Source organism: Trachypithecus francoisi, unplaced genomic scaffold (genome assembly GCF_009764315.1).
Source record: "Trachypithecus francoisi isolate TF-2019V2 unplaced genomic scaffold, Tfra_2.0 Contig01665, whole genome shotgun sequence".
Classification (NCBI taxonomy): Eukaryota; Metazoa; Chordata; class Mammalia; order Primates; family Cercopithecidae; genus Trachypithecus; species Trachypithecus francoisi.
This window is the reverse complement of record NW_022681447.1, coordinates 267,019-288,951: the sequence shown is the minus strand read 5'-3', so window position 1 is coordinate 288,951 and position 21,933 is coordinate 267,019. Positions and strand designations below refer to the sequence as shown.

The 21,933-nt window shown below is 54.0% G+C and overlaps 1 protein-coding gene and 1 non-coding gene across 2 annotated transcripts in view; both read left to right on the top strand.

Moving 5' to 3' along the window:
- Positions 1-21,933, top strand: part of MYO15A (myosin XVA) — a 64,212-nt gene that overhangs the window by 9,050 nt on the left and 33,229 nt on the right. Inside the window, 25 exon segments of the mRNA XM_033196432.1 lie at positions 2,967-3,075; positions 3,201-3,264; positions 4,803-4,916; positions 5,572-5,733; positions 8,697-8,810; positions 9,403-9,461; positions 9,548-9,671; positions 10,620-10,715; positions 11,131-11,262; positions 11,827-11,952; positions 12,549-12,626; positions 13,513-13,661; positions 13,783-13,828; positions 14,015-14,139; positions 14,648-14,765; positions 15,068-15,243; positions 15,747-15,831; positions 16,567-16,620; positions 16,714-16,795; positions 16,869-16,999; positions 17,486-17,581; positions 18,868-19,103; positions 21,008-21,189; positions 21,476-21,548; positions 21,741-21,932. Coding sequence (XP_033052323.1) covers positions 2,967-3,075; positions 3,201-3,264; positions 4,803-4,916; positions 5,572-5,733; positions 8,697-8,810; positions 9,403-9,461; positions 9,548-9,671; positions 10,620-10,715; positions 11,131-11,262; positions 11,827-11,952; positions 12,549-12,626; positions 13,513-13,661; positions 13,783-13,828; positions 14,015-14,139; positions 14,648-14,765; positions 15,068-15,243; positions 15,747-15,831; positions 16,567-16,620; positions 16,714-16,795; positions 16,869-16,999; positions 17,486-17,581; positions 18,868-19,103; positions 21,008-21,189; positions 21,476-21,548; positions 21,741-21,932 — 2,923 coding nt within the window.
- LOC117074935 lies at positions 19,547-19,650 on the top strand. Its single transcript, XR_004433779.1, has one exon. It is a non-coding gene; the product is annotated as a small nucleolar RNA U13 (small nucleolar RNA).

Genomic DNA, 21,933 nt, shown 5'->3' with positions numbered 1-21,933 from the left:
GCAGAGAGGTGATGGATGCACCGCCAGCCTGGAGCTCAGGAGAAGGCGGGGCTGGCCTGCCGGCTCAGACTCCAGAACCACAGACCCAGACTTCCCCAACCCTGGGGCCCACAAAGGTTTGCACATGACCACAATGTCCTAGCCAGTGGTGAACCTAGTAGCAAGGTGATCCTGGGGACATAGGTGGGGGCTGCTCAGGCTTTGCCGTCAGGTTCCAGTCTGGCCTGGGCCCCTCTGATGCCTGCCTTGGCCTGCCAGGCTCTCCCATCCCAGTTCAGGCCTTCTGATGACCAAACAGATCATTCCTTGCTCCAAGCAGAGTTTTCAAAACCTTTCAGGTCAGAATTGTGGCATAACTAGCTAGGTAGGCAGGGAAAGAAATAAGTGTACCTTGTGCACCTCCTGTGGCCAGGCACAGTGCTGGGTTCCTTCAGTTATTGTCACACCAGAGCTTTATGGCAACCGTGGGAGGCAGGTATATTTGCGTGCATTTATAGATGGGAACACTGAGGCCTAAGAAGGGAGGAGTGAAGTTGTGCAGGAGCTTGGATTTGCAGTCCATGGCAAAGAGCTGTCAGGGAGGACGGATGGAGCTGTGGATGTGGCTGAGTCTGGGAGTTTCTGTGTGCCAGGTACACAGAATGTGTGAGGACAGACCTGCCAGCTGTGATGACCATGGGGCTCCTTTCCTAGACATGGCTCTCCTCTCCTCAGATAATCAAACAGTCCAGTTCTAGGGTCAGTTTTAGGCATGGCTAGATCCAGAATCTTAAACAATGTCTGTTGTCTTGGCTCCACCCTCCCCCATGTATGGGCATCATCCTCAACCTGTCTCCCATTGGTCAGGAAGCTGGCACCATAATGATCAACCCTCCCAATATTTCAGAAATGAAACATTCAGAGCTCCGTCTCACTGGGCAAGTTTTGGTCATATGTCCTCACTGAAACCAATCATGTAGCATGGGGAATGCTCTGCCCTGACTGACTGAGGCCTGGACCACAGGTTCCACCCCTCCGGTGTGCACCCACTCCATCCGCTGGCTTTCTGCCCTGCTGTATGCTGGGCACCAGGAACAGAGAAGCAGCCAGCCTGTCCTCAAGGGCTTCCCAGACTAAGGGATAGTACACAGGAAAGCCCGGGCAGACCTTGACTCATTGAACAATCACAGGCCAGTCCCCATCCCTCTCTGGACCTCAGTTTACTCCTTTATACAATGGGTGCAGTATTTCCTGGACTAAATGGGACAGATGGAAGGAACTGGCCCCATCCCCAAAATTACAGGTATTGTTTCTGTGGTGACTGGACCTCCTTTGCTTATTTCCTAAAAGATTATCCTGAGGAAGTGCCTCAGCTAAAGAAGGTGCCATGTACACACTAGGCCCATGCTCATCACTCGAGTGGATTCTGGAGTCCCTGGGCATGTCATTTCACCTCTCTTTAAGCTTCAGTTTCCTAATCTGCAATACAGGGGTGATATTAGTACCTACCTCATGGGATTGTTAACAATGGCATTATCAGGGCAATGTGTCTGGCACACAGTAGGTGCTTAAATAGGTGGGAGCTTGCGATCAGCCATGGTCACCTTTAGGCAGCTCTGCCCATGAGATGCTATTCCTTTTTTGTTGTTTTTGTTTGGTTTTGTTCTGTTTTTATTTTTGTTTTAGACAGTCTCGCTCTGTCGCCAGGCTGGAGTGCAGTGGTGCAGTCTTGGCTCACTGCAACCTCTGCCTCCCGGGTTCGAGCAATTCTCCTGCCTCAGCCTCCCAAGTAGCTGGGACTACAGGCGGGCACCACCACGCCCAGCTAATTGTTTGTATTTTTAGTAGAGACAGAGTTTCACCATGTTGGTCAGGATGGTCTCCATCTCCTGGCCTCGTGATCCGCCCACCTCAGTCTCCCAAAGTCCTGGAATTACAGGCGTGAGCCACCATGCCGGGCCGATGCTATTCCTTTTTCCATCCTTTTAGCAGATATTATTTGAGGGCCTACTAAGCACCAGGTCCGTTTAGATGCTGGGGACTCAGAGATCTGTGCCTGTAGGATTTGACAGTCTAGTGGGGAGACAGACAATACCCAAGAAAATAGAGAGTTTGCCAGTGGGGCTAAGGGCTACCAGGGAGAGAATTCTAGTGGCCTTCCTGTGAGAGGTGAGGTTGGGGGGGCATGCAGGTGCATGGGAGCAGTGGCGTCTAAGCAGAGGGAACAGGATATGCCAATGGTCAGAGGCAGGAGTGGGCCTGGGTGTCAGAGAACAGTGAGGAAGGCCAGGGCGGAGGTTCAGGGATCCTTGGCTGGTAGTAGCCATGGGGGAGGGGAGAAGAGGACATCCCCAGAGCCGTTTGGAAGGCAGATTCAGCATATTTTCATACCTTGGAGACCCAATGGCAGTCCCTAAGCCTAGACCCCTGGGGTCTCTGAGCCTCACAGGTTTTTGCTAGTCCCTGCCTGGTCTGAGGCTCCTAGTCTCCTGGAGAGAGAGGTGGTGGGTCCTGCTAGTGACTCCATTCTGTTCTTGTCTCTCTCTTTGTCCTCCCTCCTGGGCGCTCTTGAAGATAAAGGTACTCTGTGTGTGTGTGTGTGTGTGTGTGGTGTGTGTGTCCGGGAAAATGTGTGTGGATGTGCCTGCTCCTGTGTGGGTGGAGGGACAGGCAGGAAGGGACATCCAAAGGCCTGTCCTGGGCTGGGCTGGGGCTTGTGGTCAGGGGCTGCCGTGGGGGACCATGGAGGCTGGAAGACTGGGAGAGGGAAAGCATGGGACTTGCTGTGTGGGAATTGGGCAGCATGGGGTGGGGGACCCTGGGGGACACTGGAGAGACCTCAGGATTCTCTAAGGAGCCCACCTCCGGTCACCCCTCATAAAGGGAGGTCCTTGGGGAGGCCTGTGTCTGGGTGTCCCCAGCTAAGACCCCCACCCAGGCCCCCACAACAGTGCCTGGCCCCTCAATTCCCACATCTCCTTCTGGAGTCCAGATCCTGGAGGCAACACCCCTCTTGGAGTCCTTCGGTAATGCCAAAACCGTCAGGAACGACAACTCCAGCCGCTTTGGGAAGTTCATGGAAATCTTTCTGGAAGGGTGAGTTGGGACAGTGGAGGGCCTCCCAAAAGCTTTGCAGTGTCTTCCATGTCCCGCCACAGCCCCTCGGAGCCAACACCAGCCCTCCTACCCCCACTGAGAGCTGACTGTTCTCCCCACCCCAGGGGCGTGATCTCCGGTGCCATAACCTCCCAGTATCTGCTTGAGAAATCCAGGATCGTGTTTCAGGTGGGCCAGCCCCTCCCAGGCCTGTGTGATGGGCAGGGTGGGGGTGGGAGGTACAGATACTCAGAGCCTGGCCCCTGGTGGGGCTGGGTAGATGTGAAATTAATGTATGAATACATGCGTACATGTGTACATGTGAGCCTGAGACCTCCCCTCCCCGACCCTCCTCCAGCCACAGTGGCTCCTCCCTGCCCCACAATACACAGGCACGCTTCTGCCAGGGCCTCTGCACCTTCTGTTCCTTCCCTCAGGAGCACTTATCCCTCAGGTGCCTGCTTGGCCAAACCCCTCACCTCCTCCAAGTCTCCCCTACAATTTCAGCCACTCAGGAAGCTCCCCATTTAAAAACGCAGCACCACTCCATCCCATCAGAACCCCCACATCCACTGCTTTATTTCTCTCCAGTGTACTTACTTTTTTTTGTTTTTGTTTTTGTTTGTTTCTTCGGAGACGGAGTCTCACTCTGTCACCCAGGCTGGAGTGCAGTGGCACAATCTTGGCTCACTGCAACCTCGGCCTCCTAGATTCACGCCATTCTCCTGCCTCAGCCTCCCGAGTAGCTGGGACTACAGGTGTCCACCACCACGCCTGGCTAATTTTTTGTATTTTTAGTAGACATGGGGTTTCACCATGCTAGCCAGGATGGCCTCGATCTCCTGACCTCGTGATCTGCCCACCTTGGCCTCCCAAAGTGCTGGGATTACAGGCGTGAGCCACCGCTGGGATTACACCGCACCCGGCCATATTTTATGTTTTTTTTTTTGAGACGGAGTCTTGCTCTGTCGCCCAGGCTGGAGTGCAATGGCGCCATCTCGGCTCACTGCAAGCTCTGCCTCCCGGGTTCACGCCATTCTCCTGCCTCAGCCTCCTGAGTAGCTGGAACTACAGGCACCCACCACCACACCCAGCTAATTTTTTTTTTGTATTTTTAGTAGAGACGGGGTTTCACCATGTTAGCCAGGATGGTCTCGATCTCCTGACCTCATGATCCGCCTGTCTCAGCCTCCCCAAGTGCTGGGATTCAGGCGTGAGCCACCGTGCCTGCCAAATTTTATGTTTTAACCAGTGATTTGCTGATGTCTATCTCCCTAGCTAGCGGGTGGGCTCCATCAGGACAGAGGGTTCTCTCTGCCTTGTTCCCCGCTGTGTCCCAGGGGCCTAGGACAGGGCTTGGTGCACAGGAAGTGCTCAGCCATCAAGAAGCTCTGTGTGTGCACATGTGGTCTATGGACACATATGTATGTAGGTGTGTGTGGCCGGTACACATAAGAGAAGAAGAGTCCCTTTTCTCTTATTTCTCCTAACCAACTAAAATCTCACCAGAACGCTCTCAACCTTCAGTCATACCAGGGCACCTCTGCTTCTGCCCTCACCGGCAGCTGGCTCCAGGCTGGGAGCCCCAACCATCACAGAGGCGTCTGTTCTCATTTGCAGCCTGCTGTGTGCATGTGCATTTGTGGGCAGGCTTGGGCTTGTATGTGTGCCTGGGGGTCACCTAGGTAGGTGGTTCCCTTCTCTGTGCCCACCTACCCTCTCTACAGGCCAAAAACGAGAGGAATTACCACATCTTCTATGAGTTGCTGGCCGGGTTGCCTGCCCAGCTCCGGCAGGCCTTTAGCCTGCAAGAGGCTGAGACCTACTACTATCTGAACCAGGTGAGTGCCAGCAGGCATCTGAAGGCCCCCAGCCCTGGTCCTCCCACCCTAACACCCCCGGGTGGGCTAAGGGAGCTGAGTTGTGAGTGATGGAGTGTGAAGGTGATGGAGATTTGGGGAGAGTGAGTTTGGATTTAAGACATCTCGTCGCAGTGAGGGGGACCAGGAGTCTTCTGGGTCCAAAGTAGAAGCAGAAAAGGCCTACCTGACTTCATTAATCTGGAACCCGGAACAGAACCTACCAGTCTAGAGATACTACACTTCCCCTCTCTGTGACTCAGTTTCCTCACCTGTAAAATGGGGACAACATAGTATCACTTTGCAGGGATGTAGTAAGGCTTAGATGAGGAAATGCATGTAAAGAGCTTAACACAGGGCCTGGCATGCAGTACATGCTCAGTAAACACTGACTACTCTTTTCATTATTATCACTGGGCAGCTACAAAGGTCAACAGGTGACAACCCCTGCCACACATTGCACTTAGAATCTATGAACCCTGTCCTCTGCCCTGCTCAGAGCCTCCGTGCCCATGAGAGTGGAAAGAGAGCTTGAGTGACCAGCTCAGGCCACACTGCTGGTCAGGGCAGAGCAGGACCTGGAGGGCTCCCCAGCCCCACCCAAGCTCCCTGATCCTCAGCCTCTGCCCTCACGCAGGGTGGGAACTGTGAGATAGCAGGAAAGAGCGATGCAGATGACTTTCGCCGACTCCTGGCTGCCATGGAGGTGCTGGGCTTCAGCAGCGAGGACCAGGACAGCATCTTCCGTATCCTGGCCTCCATCCTGCACCTGGGCAACGTCTACTTTGAGAAGTATGAGGTGAGGGAACACCACAGCCTGCCATGGGGCCCGCACCCTCTGGACTTGGCCGTCTTTTCCAAGGCCTTCTCTGTTTCCCTTTCAGATTACACTATTCACACATCACTTGTTCCTGTTTTTTTTCCTTTTCCTTTGGGGTTGTTCATCTTTTTCCTCCTTATATGTATTAAGGAAATCAGCCTTTTGTCTCTGACATGAATTGCACATATATCTTCCAGTTTGTCATTTATGTTTTAACTTTGCTTACAATGTTTTTTGGTGTTTTTTTTTTTTTTTTTGGTGGGGAGGAGTCTCACTCTGTCACCCAGGCTGGAGTGCAGTGGCGCAGTCTTGGCTCACTGCAACCTCCGCCTCCCAGGCTCAAGTGATTCTCCTGCCTCAGCCTGCCAACTAGCTGGGATTATAGGCACGTGTCGCTACCACCCCACTAATTTTTGTATTTTTAGTAGAGATGGGGTTTCACCATGTTGGCCAGGCTGGTCTTGAACTCCTGACCTGAAACGATCCACTCACCTTGGCCTCCCAAAATGCTGGGATTATAGGCGTGAGCCACCGCGCCCAGCCCTTTGGTGTTTATTTTATTTTATTTTATTTTATTTATTTTTATGTATTTATTTTTTCTTTGAGATGGATTCTCACTCTGTCGCCAGGCTGGAGTGCAGTGGTGCGATCTCGGCTCACTGCAACCTCCGCCTCCCAGGTTCAAGCGATTCTCCTACCTCAACCTCCTGAGTAGCTGGGACTACAGGTGGGACTACCACACCCAGCTAAGTTTTGTATTTTTAGTAAAGATGGGGTTTCACCATGTTGGCCAGGATGGTCTTGATCTCTTGACCTTGTGATCCGCCCACCTCGGCCTCCCAAAGTGCTGGGATTAGAGCCGTGAGTCACCAAGCCCGGCCTATTGGGTTTTTTATGCAAATTGTTTTAAAATTATTTTTAGGTAGTTCATTTATCAATCTTTTCTAGTATATTTAAATTTTACATTTGAAATTTTAAACTTCTTTTCATTTTTAGAGAAACTTCCTAAAATTATAACAGCCTTTTTCCATAACTTTTTCTAAGACCTTTTATGGATTTTGTGAGTTTTTTTTTTTTTTTTTTTTTTTGAGACGGCGTCTGGCTCTGTCGCCTGGGCTGGAGTACAGTGGCCGGATCTCAGCTCACTGCAGGCTCTGCCTCCCGGGTTCACGCCATTCTCCTGCCTCAGCCTCCCGAGTAGCTGGGACTACAGGCGCCCGCCACCTCGCCTGGCTAGTTTTTTGTATTTTTAGTAGAGACGAGGTTTCACTATGTTAGCCAGGATGGTCTCGATCTCCTGACCTCGTGATCCGCCCGTCTCGGCCTCCCAAAGTGCTGGGATTACAGGCTTGAGCCACCGCGCCCGGCCGGATTTTGTGAGTTTTAAAAAACATGTAAATCTTTGATCCATCCAAATTTACCCTAGTAAGGTGTGACGTAGGAATCCAACTTTTTTTTCCAGATGTTTACTCAATTGTCCTAATCTCTTGATTTGAAAAATACATCTTCATTAGCTGAGTATGGTGGCTCGTGCCTGTAATCCCAACATTTTGGGAGGCCAAGGCAGGTGGATTGCTTGAGCCCAGGAGCTCGAGACCAGCCTAGGCAACATAGCAAGGCCCCATCTCTACAAAAAAAAAATTATATATAAAAAAGAAAGAAAAATACATCTTTATCGTGCTAAGTTTATACATACATTTATGTCTAATTCCAGACTTTCTATTGTGCTTTGTTAATCTATTTATGTACTGTGTCTATGACTACACTGTTTTTTTTCTTTTAATCGGCTTTTTTTTTTTTCTTTTTATTTTTTGAGACAGGGTCTCACTCTATGGCCCAGGCTGGAGTACAGTGGCACTGTCATAGCTCACTGCAGTCTCAACCTCCTAGGCCCAAGCGATCCTCCTGCTTCAGCCTCCTGAGTAGCTGGGACTACAGGTTTAGGCCCCCATGTCCAGCACATTTTTTAGACAGGGTCTCACTATGTTGCCGGGCTGGTCTTGAACCTCCTGCTTCATTCGATCCTCCCACCTCAGCCTCCCAAAGTGCTAGGATTACAGACATGAGCCACCGTGCCCAGCCTGTTTCTGTTTTTTACTTTTTAATTTTTTTGAGACGGAGTTTTACTCTTGTTGCCCAGGCTGGAGTGCAATGGCACGGCCTGAGCTCACTGCAATTTCCGCCTCCTGGGTTCAAACGATTCTCCTGCCTCAGTCTCCCGAGTAGCTGGGATCACAGGCACCCACTACCGTGTGTGGCTTTTTTTTTTTTTTTTTTTTGAGACAGAGTTTCGCTCTTGTTGCCCAGGCTAGAGTGCAATGGCGCGATTTCGGCTCACTGCAACCTCCACCTCCCAGGTCAAGCGATTCTCCTGTCTCAGCCTCCCGAGTAGCTGGGATTACAGGCATGTGTCACTATGCCCGGCTAGTTTTGTATTGTTTGTTTGTTTGTTTGTTTTGAGATGGAGTCTCGCTCTGTCACCCAGGCTGGAGTGCAGTGGCCAGATCTCAGCTCACTGCAAGCTCCGCCTCCCGGGTTTACGCCATTCTCCTGCCTCAGCCTCCTGAGTAGCTGGAACTACAGGCGCCCGCCACCTCGCCCGGCTAGTTTTTTTGTATTTTTTAGTAGAGACGGGGTTTCACCGTGTTAGCCAGGATGGTCTCGATCTCCTGACCTCGTGATCCGCCCGTCTCGGCCTCCCAAAGTGCTGGGATTACAGGCTTGAGCCACCGCGCCCAGCCCTTGTATTTTTATTAAAGATGGGGTTTCTCCATGTTGGTCAGGCTGGTCTTGAACTCCTGGCCTCAGCTGATCCGCCCGCCTCGGCCTCCCAAAGTGCTGGCATTATTGGCATGAGCCATAGTGCCCAGCCCTGTTTTTCATTTGAACTTTAAATTCGGCTTATCTAGTTCAAAGCACATTCCTGTTGGTATTTTGCATAGATGGATGCACAGGAGGTGGCCTCAGTGGTGAGTGCCCGGGAGATCCAGGCCGTGGCAGAGCTGCTGCAGATCTCCCCTGAGGGTCTGCAGAAGGCCATCACCTTCAAAGTGACCGTGAGTCTGTGGGCATCTGGCCTTCAAACAAAGCTTTCTACCAGGGCCTGGACAGAGCTGCCTTGTGCTGATCCTTCGTGGGCAGCCTTTCCCTCTCTCCTGCTCTCTCTGTCCCTGGGTCAGGCATGGAGGGGAGTAATTTCAGACCCCAAAGACATTTCAGATTCCAATCTCAGACTGTTGCATAGGCTATTTCCTCTACCTGGAATGCTCTTCCTCTTTTCACACCTACTCATCCTTTAAGAGCCTATCCAGGTATCCCCTCCTCTAAGAAGCCATCCCTAATCTTTGGCCGGGTCAGTGCCTCATCTGGTCTTTCACAGTCCTAGGCCCATTCCCCCTTCCCAGGGTTGATCTCATTGTATCTGCTGATGCCTCTGTCTCCCCCATTAGACCTGCAGTCCCCACCACTACCAACATTACCAGGCAGAGCTGGGGTGGGGGTGAGGGTGGTCCTGCCTAGTCTCTGTGTGCACAGTCACTATATTCCTCCAGCCTCCCTTCCCCCATGCTCCCACTCCCCTAGTCCCCTGGGGGCTTTCTGGAGGCAGTGGCCAGCCTGCTGTCACTCAAGGGCTGTGCCCTTCCTTAGGAGACCATGCGAGAGAAGATCTTCACGCCCCTAACTGTGGAGAGCGCTGTGGATGCCAGGTGAGGCCACGCCCTGCCCTGCCTGAGCCCCGAGGCCCAGCACCCCACACAGTGTCCTGCTCGTACTAGCACCACCTCTGCTTCAGGGATGCCATCGCCAAGGTCTTGTATGCACTGCTGTTCAGCTGGCTCATCACCAGGGTCAACGCACTGGTATCCCCACGGCAGGACACGCTGTCCATCGCCATCCTGGACATCTATGGTTTCGAGGTGGGGCCGTGTAGGAGGCTGAGGGGCGGGGGACATAGGCAAGGTCTCACCTCCCTCAGGCGTCTCGGGCTGCCCTTCCCATCCCTTTCTGTGCCTGCAGCTGGTGCCATCCTCCCTTCATGAACCCCTCCCTGTCACCATCTCCCTTGTCTCCTTTCATTTTCTTTACTCACCACAAGTACTCCCAAGGCCTCCGGGCCAGGCTCTGTGCTGGGCAATACCAGCTGCCCAGAAAGGACCAGCCAGGGCCCTGCCCTTGGGGAGCTTTCAGGTGAGGCTAGGTGGGAGTGGGGGCAGACTCTGACAAGCCCATATGCTCCAGTGGGCACCTTTAGTTCACCTGGGCAGGAATGGGGAAGGCTTCCTGGATAAGGACGAGACACTCCTAAGACCCAGCAAAGGCACTGTAGGTGCAGGGAACAGAATATGCAAAGGCTGGGAGGGGTGGTGGGGCGTGGGGTCTGGGACTGGACTTCGTGTGTGGGGGAGGGGTGACTACTGTGCCAGTGCACAGCAAAGGAAGTGGCGAGGGATGGGGCAAGAACACGATGCGGCCATCACAGGCACTCACGTGGCACCTGTTATGTGCCAGGTGCTGTTCAAAGCACTTTGTTAATTCACTTCATCCTTACAGTAAACCTGTGAGGCAGGTACTGTCAGTATCCTCATTTTACAGATGGGAAAACTGAGGCATGAGGCTGTTATTCAAGGTTATGTAGCTAGAAAGTGGCTGAGCCAGAATTTGAACCCAGGCAGAAGGCCCCGGAGCCTTGGCCATCAGCCACTGCCTGTCAGGTTCTGTCCTGGGTGCAGCAGGAGCCATGGAGGGTTCTGAGCTGAGGGTCTGTGGTTGAGCTTCAGCTTTTTGAAGTTGCCACCAGGGAAAGCAGGGCAAACAGGCTGGTGGCCAAGGAAGGACCAGTCCCAGCCTCCCCATCCACCTGGCAGGACCTGAGCTTCAACAGCTTTGAGCAGCTGTGTATTAACTATGCAAACGAGAACCTTCAGTACCTTTTCAACAAGATCGTCTTCCAGGAGGAGCAGGTGTGTGGGCCCCATTAATACTCCTGTCCCTGTCTTGACTGGCCAGTGGACCTCCTTGGAGACAGATGAGGATATACTGGTTGTTTAAGGGCAATTCTGACATCAGTAGACAGCGGAGGGAAAGGCATTCTAAGCTGGGGGCCAGCCCATGGGAAGGTCTCTGTTCTGGAGGGAAAGGTGCTGAGGTGCTGTGCTCAGAGAGGAGTCCCCTTGGGGGGTCCTTCTCCTCTACTGGGCTGTCCCAGGCAGAGGAGCAGCAGGACCCTGAGTTGGTTCATGCTGCCTTATTAGGGGGTGAGTTCCCTGTTCTGGGAGGTATTAATCCTTTAGATTCAGCCTGGGAGGGAGGGTGGGTAGGGTGGGTGGACCCTGGACAGGGATGGGAGGTTGAGCTCCTGCTGCCCACTGCCTGCAGGAGGAGTATATCCGTGAGCAGATCGACTGGCAGGAGATCACCTTTGCTGACAACCAGCCCTGCATCAACCTCATCTCACTGAAACCTTATGGCATCCTGCGAATCCTCGACGACCAGTGTTGCTTTCCCCAGGTGAGCTGCAGGCACTGTGTGAGCCTAGTCAGGTCACAGCTCTCTCAGCCTCGTGTCCTCATCCCACCCTGACTCCTTCATTCCTCTCTGCTCTGGCCTGAGGAAGGCAGTGGGGGGTTGGGACACCCGACCTACTGTTCACATCCTGGGGTGATTGAGGCCAGGTGGGCAGCTATGTGTGTTCAGAAGACAGGCTGCACCAGCCTGGAAAGTCACAGAAGGTTTCCTGGAGTAGGTAACCTTGGGATTGGGCCTCAAATCCTGATTGCAAAACACAAGGGTGGAATGACAGTGAAATCAATAGAGTGCAAAGGCAGTTGGCCTGGAGGGGAGGCAGTTAGGAGCTCACTCAGCCACACCTATCTTCAAGGGACCACTTAGGCCTCCAGTGCCTGGCTCAGGCACTTGCCTTCTGACCCAGGGAGATGGGCAGCCATGGGAAGCTGTGAGTTGTTCCTCTCTGGTGCTCAATTGGGAGCAGTTGGGGATAGTGAGGTTGCTACCAGGCCAAGAACAGGGTGTCCAGGCCCCCTGCCCACCCACTGATCCCTAAATTGCCCCCAGGCTACAGACCACACCTTCCTACAGAAGTGCCACTACCATCATGGCGCCAACCCACTCTATTCCAAACCCAAGATGCCGCTGCCTGAGTTCACTATCAAGCACTATGCAGGCAAGGTCACCTACCAGGTGAGCCCCGAGACAGTTGGCCTGGCCGCTGGTGCTGCAGTGCTGCTAGCTGTTGGAGACACAGAAGCACAACACTGGCCCCAGACATTCACACCCAAGTCCAGTTCTGACTCTGCTGTGCCCAAGCTCTGTGACCTTGAGCAAATTGCTTAACTAGTCTGAGCCTCAGTTCTCTCACTTGGAAAATGGGGATAATAATAGTGCCCAACTCATGGGGTGGGTGTGAGAAATACAGGGTGGGTTTGATAAAGAGTAGCTCATCAATAGTGACTTCACTGTGGTCACCCTCATCACTATTATCTGAGGCACATTCCTGCCCTGGAGGTGTCTTAGGCTAGGATTCCATGCCTCTGTCCCCATCCAGGCCTTACTTTTCTCATCTGTAGAATGGGTGCAGGACAATGTCCTTCACTGAGGGTGAGGCCAAGACCCAGGTTGGTCATGTGAAGCCATGGTGAATGTTCCCCTCCCCCAGGAATAGGCAGAATGGTGGGAGCTCGAGAGGTAGGGACCATAGAAGTGAGGAGGATCCAATCCCTCCTAGGATAGACAGAGAGACAGGCCAGGATTACCTGGGCCATTGTTTCCCTTTTCAGGTGCACAAGTTCCTGGACAAGAACCACGACCAAGTGCGCCAGGACGTGCTGGACCTGTTCGTACGGAGCCGGACACGGGTGAGCCTCACCTCCCACCACTCTGGCCCTGCCCCCACGCATGGCCCCACCCCCACCCCCAGCCCGCCTTCAAGCCTTAGACCATGTTGCCACATCCTGGCTCCGCTTAGCTTTGGCCAAAGACAAGGGTGGCCTAGACACCCTGTTCCTGGCCTGTTCCCGCCTAGCTTGGCTCCTCATCCTGATCCTGCCATCTGGCTCCTGACAGTCCCAGTGGCTAGACCCTGGCCCCACTCCCAATTCTAACCCTATACCCCACCAGCTGTGACCTTGCCCTGTACTTACCCCACTCCGGGCTCCACCCCATTCCCTGGCCCATTCTTTCCTGGTTTCTTGCCAGACCTGTTCCCCCAATCCCACCTCCTGGTGTTCTCAATTTCCCCCACCCCACCCATAAGGCCCCAGGGGAGAGCTTGGGGTACCAACTTTGGGTTCCTTGAAGGCTTAGGGAGGGCCCTGCATCCCAGCTACACTACGGCTAGCAGATGGCCCTATGACAGAGCACAGGCCTGGTAACATCACCTCCCCTATCTGGCCTTTCCCTTCCTCCTGTCCACTGGGTACCCTCCTCATGAGGTCATAGCCAGAGTTCACAACCATGTGTCTAACAGGACACCTTGGGGCCAGGCACACAGTCAGTGACTGTGTGTTCCTTAGACTGAAGGGGAAAAAGCCAGTTATGGGATGGATCCCTTGGAAGGTGCTGAGCCCTACCTGTTTGGAGAAGCATGTAAGGCAGGATGACAGAGGCCTTGCAGAGAGAACAGGGGTCCAGTTAGTCTTCAGATCCCCCTGGTCCAGAGATTTGACTCCTGCTCCCTGTTCCTCCTCATTTTGGTCTCCCGGCCCCTGCCTGTCTGTTTTCCCTGCCCTGACCCCTGCCCAGGTGGTGGCACACCTCTTCTCCAGCCATGCCCCACAGGCTGCCCCTCAGCGCCTGGGCAAGAGCAGCTCCGTCACTCGGCTCTACAAGGCACACACCGTGGCTGCCAAGTTCCAGCAGTCACTCCTGGATCTGGTGGAAAAGATGGAGAGGTGAGGTGCGGGGCAGGTGGGCGGAGCACCCAGCCTCATCCTTAACCCACCTCATGACCCTCAGAGGGTGAGCACCTTCTTTTTCTGAGGCCTCACGCTGTCCTCTTCCTGCCGCTACCAGGTGTAACCCCTTGTTCATGCGTTGCCTGAAGCCCAACCACAAGAAGGTGAGTGAGAGCTGAGGCCTCTGAGAGAGCCAAATCCTCCTGCCCATGCTGTGTGACCTTGGGCAAGTGGCTTGGCCTCTCTGGACCTGCATCTGCCCAGCCTAGCATTGGGACTATTCACTATGACGGTGCCCTTTGCACATGGCTAAGCCAGTGTGCAGACTCCCTCTCTGGGCATCCCTACAGGAGCCAAGTCTCTTTGAGCCAGATGTGGTAATGGCACAGTTACGCTATTCAGGGGTGCTGGAGACCGTGAGGATCCGCAAGGAGGGATTTCCAGTGCGCCTGCCTTTCCAGGGGTTCATCGACAGGTATCTTGCTTCGGGTAGTTCCTGAGCTCTACAATTCCCTGCCCAAGTCCCCATGGCCCCAGGAATACACAACCCAGGCAGTACAGGGCTTGCCATGCACAGTTGCTCAGGTTGTATACTTCACAAGGCTGCCACATGCTAGCTGTTATGTGGTAGATGCATTTATTGTATTGCCTTTTTTGTAGTTATATGTTGTATAACATATAATATGTATAATCAACCCTCCGTGTTGATTAGAATGGTTTTAGTAGTTACAATGACAAGTTTCCAGCAGGTGGCAGTCAAGTGTCTTGTTCTACTGAAATCATCTATTATAACGATTGTCTGACACCCAGAAGTAAAGAGTCTTGAGGATGGAGTGCCTTTTTTCAGATTACAATAAACTATTCGTGGAGCCACCACTGGGACGAGGCCTTTTGGACACGGGGCTGGGGGCGGTAACCCCATGGTCTAGCAGGCACCCCGGGTAGGTCTCATAGCCCCCGACTGAGTTTGGGCCCCCTGCCAGGTACTGCTGTCTAGTGGCCCTCAAGCATGACCTGCCGGCTAATGGGGACATGTGTGTGTCAGTGCTGAGTCGCCTGTGCAAAGTCATGCCAAACATGTACCGTGTTGGGGTTAGCAAGGTAAGTCCCGCCCCACAGTCAGCCCTTGGAGACCCCAAGTTCGGGGGCTTCACAACTACTGAGTCAGAAATGTCCAAGCTAGAGACTGCCGTCCCAGGAGCAACCTAGATGAGCTTGGGACATGGAATGCTAACTACCTGACTCACCAGCATCCTTCAACCTCTCCAAATCCACCCCATCCTCCAGCCCCGCTCCAGGAGGCTGCCCTGCCTATTCTGTCTCCACGGACTTCTAGAGAGGGAGGGGCCCTTAGTCCAGCCTCCTGGCTCCTATCTGCCTCAGTGCCTTCCTCCTCTCCTCAGCTGTTCCTTAAGGAACACCTATACCAGCTGCTGGAGAGTATGCGAGAGCATGTCCTGAATCTGGCAGCCCTCACTCTACAGCGCTGCCTCCGTGGCTTCTTCATTAAGCGGCGATTCCGCTCTCTGCGCCACAAGATCATCCTGCTGCAAAGCCGGGCTCGTGGCTACCTTGCCAGGTGAGGTGCAGAAAAGGCAGGATTCCTAGGAGACCTATGGTCAGGCTCGGGAGAGGCCACGCCTGACCTTGGGTGGTGAGCTCCCTATCCCTGGAAGTATGAAAGCTGAGGGTGGAGGCCTCTGTAGGAGAATGATCAGATTCTCTGTGTCTCTGCTTTTGAATGTCCTTCCCAGCCAACCCCAGGTCCTTGTAACTGGTGGGTGGGAATCCATTCAGCCAAGAGGGACCTTACCCTGCATTTCAGAGACCCTGAGATTATAAACTGTTGGGAAATAAATTATTCAGGCAGGTTTAATCCAGACCTTGCTACTTAATTTGCTGTGTGACCTTGGCCAAGTCACTGCCCCTCTCTGAGCTCCAGTTTCCCTTTGTGCCAAAGAACCCCAAGAGTGAGATGTGGGCACTGGCTCCCAGGCCAGGCTGGCAAGGGCCTCTCTGCCCCTAGGTCACCCTGTCACCCTGTGGCCCCAATCCCTGACCTTCCCCACTCCCCCAACCCAGGCAACGCTATCAGCAGATGAGGAGGAGTCTGGTGAAGTTCCAGTCCCTGGTACACGCATACATGAGCCGCCGACGCTATCTCAAGGTATAGGCTCTACCTTATCTGGGTCCAAGGGGACAGCAGAGAAGGGGAAAAGGCGCTTAGCACCCAAGAGGAGACCACTGGCCTCAGGCCGTCTTGGGTTCAAATTCTGCCTCTGCCACCCACTAGCTCTGTAACCTTGGCCATTGTCTATCCTCAATTTTCCCATCTACCCCTTGGGATTGTGGAGAGGGTTAGATGAGATGTTGCATTGAAGGATTTGGGCTGGTGCTGGGTTCATAATGGGGTCTTCAGGAATTGAGGACCATTAGAATTTGGCGACCTGAACATCACTGGGTATGGTTTTGCTCTTACCTTCATGTCTTGACCCACTGTCATGTAAACCAGCAACCAGAAAGATAAATGCAGTTCCCAAAGCAGTGAAGCAGTAGGTAGCCTTTACTGAAGGTTTTGTGGTGCTGCAGAGGAGGGCTTCCCATGATGCAGTGCTCAGCCACCTCCCAGAAATTCTCCTTGTGTGTCTCTTTCCCCAGCATTTTCCTGCCTCCACCTTTTGCCTCTGTCTCTCTCTTGCTCTCTCTCCTTTCCCCTCCCTGTTTCTCTGGCCAACCTCAGCCTCCTGCCCCACGTGTAGAGGGGGGGAGTCACCTCCACACAACAGGCAAGCTGTCCCCCTTGCTTGAGTGTGGCCGCCTTGCGTAAGCTGGCCTGGCCTGCCTGGGTGCCCATCGTCACCTCTGCCTGCCACTCCCCACCTTGACATCTGCTCTCCTGAAGCTGAGGGCAGAGTGGAGGTGCCAGGTGGAGGGGGCGTGGCTGCGGGATCAGGAGGTGGATGTGAGTCTGGGTGGCAGCAGGGTCAAGGAGGGAGGCTGGCAGGTGGGGATGTGGCAGGCCTGTCTGCCCCATGCACTGTCCCTCCAGGAGCTGAGCAAGCGGGAGGTAGTGGCTGTGGGGCACCTGGAGGTACCGGCTGAGCTGGCTGGGCTCTTGCAAGCAGTGGCAGGTGGGTCAGCGCCAGGCGGGGGGAGGACACAGGCAGATCAGAGCAGGTACCGCATCCCCTCCTCTCTCCACAGGCCTCAGGCTGGCCCAGGTGCCTCAGGTGGCCCCTGTGCGGACTCCTCGGCTCCAGGCTGAGCCCCGTGTCACACTGCCCCTGGACATCAACAACTATCCTATGGCCAAGTTTGTCCAGTGCCACTTCAAGGTAAGGGCTAGCTGAGGTCCAAGGTGTCCTGGCTGATTGGTGCTGACCAATTCGAATGGACATTGTCCTTGCCCTGGGGCAAGCTCCTGGCTGTGCCCTGTGGTGTTGGGTATGAACGTTTTAGTTGCTGGATCACAGGGAATCTGGGAAATCCCTGGGGTCTGGATAGCAGAGGAGCTCAGGCAGGGCTGTTTACCACCAACCAGTCTGGAAATATTTCAGAAACTGAACAACTGGTGGAGCCATAGCATGTCAGCCCAGCTCTGATTTCCTCCCCTCCAGATGAGGGTTTATCCTGTCCCTACCACCGACTTGCTGAAGGCCACTGTGGTGGCCCCTCACCAGCCCTCAGTTTCCCCATCCATACACTGAGGACCGAAGCCCCTGCCTCATAGGCCTTGGAGTCCCATGTGGCATGGAGCAGTGGGTCCAGATGTGCCTGTCAGTCCCAGCTCTGTCTGCTCATGTGCCTGCCCTGTGCCCTAGGAACCTACCTTTGGGATGCTGACAGTGCCCCTGAGGACACCCCTCACGCAGCTGCCCGCCGAGCACCATGCAGAAGCCGTGAGCGTCTTCAAGCTGGTATGGGGTCTGCCCCAGCCCACCTTCTAATTCATAGCCCCTGGCCCTGAAGCTGGGCCATGAGGCTCCCAGTCTTCCCAGCCCTCCCCAAGCCCAATCCATGAGCCCCACACCTCTTCCCCAAAGGAGGGACTTTTATGTCAGAGGGGGAGATCTGGCTTCCTCTCTGAGGACTGGTGACTTTTCTTCTCCCAGCCATCTTCCTGGCGAAAAAAGAAAAAAAAAAAAAAAGGCTGCCTTGGAGCCTCTCAGGGACACCAAGAAGAGACCCAGGCCTTCTCCTTAAGAACTTCTCAGTCTGAATGGGGAGGCAGAGTCGACCCAGCCAATGACCACCAGTATGGACAGAGGGAAGCACCAAGGCTAGGGAGTCTGATGGGGCCACTAATTCAGCCCTGGGCAGGGCCAGAGAGGGCTTCCTGGAGGAGAAGGCATTTGAGCTGGAGGGGAATTTGCCAGGCAGGGAGAGTGGAGAAAGTACACAGAGAAGAGGAAATCGGTATGGTCAGAACGGAGTCAGGAGGGCAAGGGTGAGACTGGCCAGTGAGGCCTTGATTACAGACCCAGAGCTTAGATTTCATCCCAAGGGACCTAGGGAGCCAAGGCAGGTGCTTCCGTGAGAGGGATGTGGTTATATCTGAATGTTAAAAAGAATACTCTGCGGCCCAGATAGAGCAGGAGGTGGGGGCTGGCTGGAGGCCAGCGGTGCAGGGAGGGGGCTGGGGCTGCATGGAGCGTTCTAGAAGGTTAATGAACAGGAAAGATGACATACTTTGGATCTTTAATTTTCCCATAGCTTAAGTAAACTGCCTGGTCATTCAGCATAGAATACGGCAGTTGTATGCTGGGCGCGGTGGCACACACTTGTAATCCCAGCATTTTGGGAGGCCAAGGCAGGCAGATCCCTTGAGTCCAGGAGTTTGAGAACAGCCTGGGCAACATGGTGAAACGCTGTCTCTACTAAAAATATAAAAATTAGCTGGGTGTGGCTGCATGCACCTGTAATCCCAGCTACTTGAGGGGCTGAGGTGGGAGGATCACTTGAGCCCAGGGAAGTTGAGGATATAGTGAGCTGAGATCCCGCCACTGCATTCCAGTCTGGGTGACAGAGACCCCATCTCAAAAAAGTACTCCATATATATATATATCCGTTATATTGTATTATGAGGGACATTTATACGGGCAGAGGCACAAATGGGAGGGACATGAGAGGGCTGCATGTTGTGGGGTGGGGACTGGAAGGAATAACTTTCTGAGACGCCCAGGAAACTCTGTTCGTGGCCCAGATCCTGCGCTTCATGGGTGACCCCCACCTGCATGGTGCCCGGGAGAACATCTTCGGGAACTACATTGTGCAGAAGGGACTGGCGGTGCCTGAGCTGCGGGACGAGATCCTGGCACAGCTGGCCAATCAGGTGTGGCACAATCACAATGCCCACAATGCTGAGCGGGGCTGGCTGCTGCTGGCCACCTGCCTCAGTGGCTTTGCACCTTCCCCGCGCTTCAACAAGTACCTTCTCAAGTGAGTGGGACTGGGTAGGGGCTGGGACATGAGGGACGGTGGCACCAGCAGTGGGGCCCAAGTCGGGGTCTTAAAGGTCAGGCCAGGAGTCATATCTCTATGCTGGGAAGCTCAGGCATGGAGGCTGGCCAGGGGCTGCTCTGCGTTTCTGCTGGGCTCAGAGCAAGAAAGGAGGGCAGGCCTTCACTGCAGGGGCTAGGAGTTGGGTCAGACTGGATGAGGGACTTCCAGAACTCAGAGTGGGACAAGACCAGCATGTGGGGAATTTGGAAAAGAGCACTGACCTCTCACAGCATGAGAGTTTAGTGGGGTGATCAGGAGCATGGATGCTGGACTCAGACAATCAGGGTTCAAATCCCAGCTCAGCCATATGAGCTGTGTGACCTTGGGTAAGTTACTTAACCTCTCTGGGCTTCAGTTTCCTTACATATCAAATGGGGGTTATTCTTTTATAATCTATAAGTGTGATGATTGACTTTTCATGCTCAGGCATGAGATGTGTCACCCTCAAACTTTGCTAAAACATCAGCACAAGACCAGGCACAGTGGCTCATGTCTGTAATCCCAGCACTTTGGGAGGCCAAGATGGGAGGATCGCTTGAGCCCAGGAGTTCAAGGCCAGCCTGGACAATGTATCCAGACCTTGTCTCTGCAAAAAATTTAAAAATTAACCAGGCATAGTGGCACACTCATGGAGTCCCAGATACTCAGGAGGTTGAGGCAGGAGCATTGCTTGAACCCAGGAGGTTGAGGATGCAGTGAGCCAGGATCATGCCACTTATACTTCAGCCTGGGCAACAGAGCAAGACCCTGTCTGATGTTAAAAAAAATGGCATAATGATAGTACCTACTTCATAGGCTATTGTGCGGACAAAATAAACACACGTGAAGTGCTTAGAACAGAGAGGGGCACATGGTAGGTGCTATGTGGGTATAACCATCACAATGATGTCACCCTGCTGGATGAGAAGGATGATTTGCAAGGAAATCACACAGGCAGGCCCTGGGTGTGAATCTCAGCTTTGATACTTACCTGCTGTGTGGCCTGAGACAAGTCACTGCCCCTCTCTGAACCTGTTTCTCCCTTATAATTTGGGGATGGCAACAGAACCCACCTCCATGAGTTACGGAGTGTACAGACTCTTGCTCAGACCAGCATGTAGCAGGTGGACATCACCTGGCGAGTCTTGTGACTCCGTGGCAGCTGACAGCAGGGTAGGGCCTTTGCTGGCCTGGCTGCCTGGGGCTTTCCTGAGGGCATGGTGCTAGGTTCCCTCTCTAGCTACTGTGGGCCTGCACCAGTGCTGCTCTGGCCAGGCTTAGCTGCAGGGAATGTAAGATGTTGGGGTGAGGGAAGCATGAGGAATGACTGGTAGGGATTGGGCTCATTGGGCCTGGGTTGAGTTGAACCCTCAGCTGTCCCTTTTATAGATGAAAACTTGGAGGAGAGGCTCAGAGGGCAGATAACCACCCAAGGTTGCCCTGTGAGAGAGTGAAGACAGAGTTCTGGTTGTTGCCCACACCCAGCTGCAGACCCCATCCTGTCAATGACATTTTGTCCCAACAAGCTGGAACCTCTTTGGCCCATCCTTGGACCTCTGTGCTGGCCTGAGATACTTCTGGACTAGCCTGGGACCCTTTCAGTTTAGCCATGGGACTCTAAACTACCCTGAGATCTTTTGTAAGCTAACCTGGGACCCCTTAAATGCAGTCCCAGAGCACTGGACTCTAGCCTGGGACCCTTCTGAACTAGCCTGGGGCCTTTGCAGCCTCACCTTGGAGCTCTGGAATAGCCTGGGCCTTTCTCGGACTAACCTCAGAATTTCCTACCCCCACCCCACAGACCCCAGCCCGTAGCTAGCTTCAGATCCTTCTTGATCCCGGCTCCAACTCCTACCCATCAGGTTTGTGTCTGATTATGGGCGGAATGGCTTCCAGGCTGTGTGTCAGCACCGCCTCATGCAGGCCATGGGCCGGGCCCAACAGCAGGGCTCGGGGGCTGCCCGCACCTTACCCCCGACCCAGCTCGAGTGGACAGCGACCTATGAGAAGGCCAACATGGCGCTGGACGTGGGCTGCTTCAATGGTAAGCTGCCTTCTCCCACCTCAGTGAGGGCAGTGGGAGTCAGCAGGGCCCAATGAGCCCTGGGGATGGCAGAAGCCACTGGATGTTCTGGAGCTGGGGAGGGGCCTTCTCAGATGTGGCTCTGCGTGAAAGTCTGTGTGGGGGTGGTGGGACCTGGCCCAGGGAAGGGAAGCCAGGGAAGTGAGGCTGCAGATACAGGAAACCTGAGAGGAAGAAGCAAGCAGGGAGATACAGCCAAACTGGACTCAGATGCTCCAACCTGAGCCCAGCACCTGCTGTGCCCCAGGTGACCAGTTCTCCTGCCCAGTGCACTCCTGGAGTACGGGGGAAGAGGTGGCTGGAGACATTCTGAGGCACAGGTTGGCTCCTAGGATGCCCTCCCAGCATACTCTTATGTACCTGGAATGTTGTGGGGGGAGGTCAGATCCCCCAGAGGGTCCCATAGGGTCCACTCTGTTCATGTTTAGGGTCTGGCTTATAACCCAGGATCTCCCCAGGTAGTGCCTGACGACTCTGTCCCTCATTTCTATTCCTGTGCATGCCATCACCAGGGGGCTGGCAGATGGCTGGCGTGGCTGGACCGTGGCCATGAAGAATGGCGTCCAGTGGGCAGAGCTGGCTGGCCACGACTATGTGTTGGACCTGGTGTCGGACCTGGAGCTGCTCAGAGACTTCCCTCGACAGAAGTCCTACTTCATTGTGGGTGCAGAGGGGCCTGTAACCAGCAGGGGAGGCCCCAAAGTG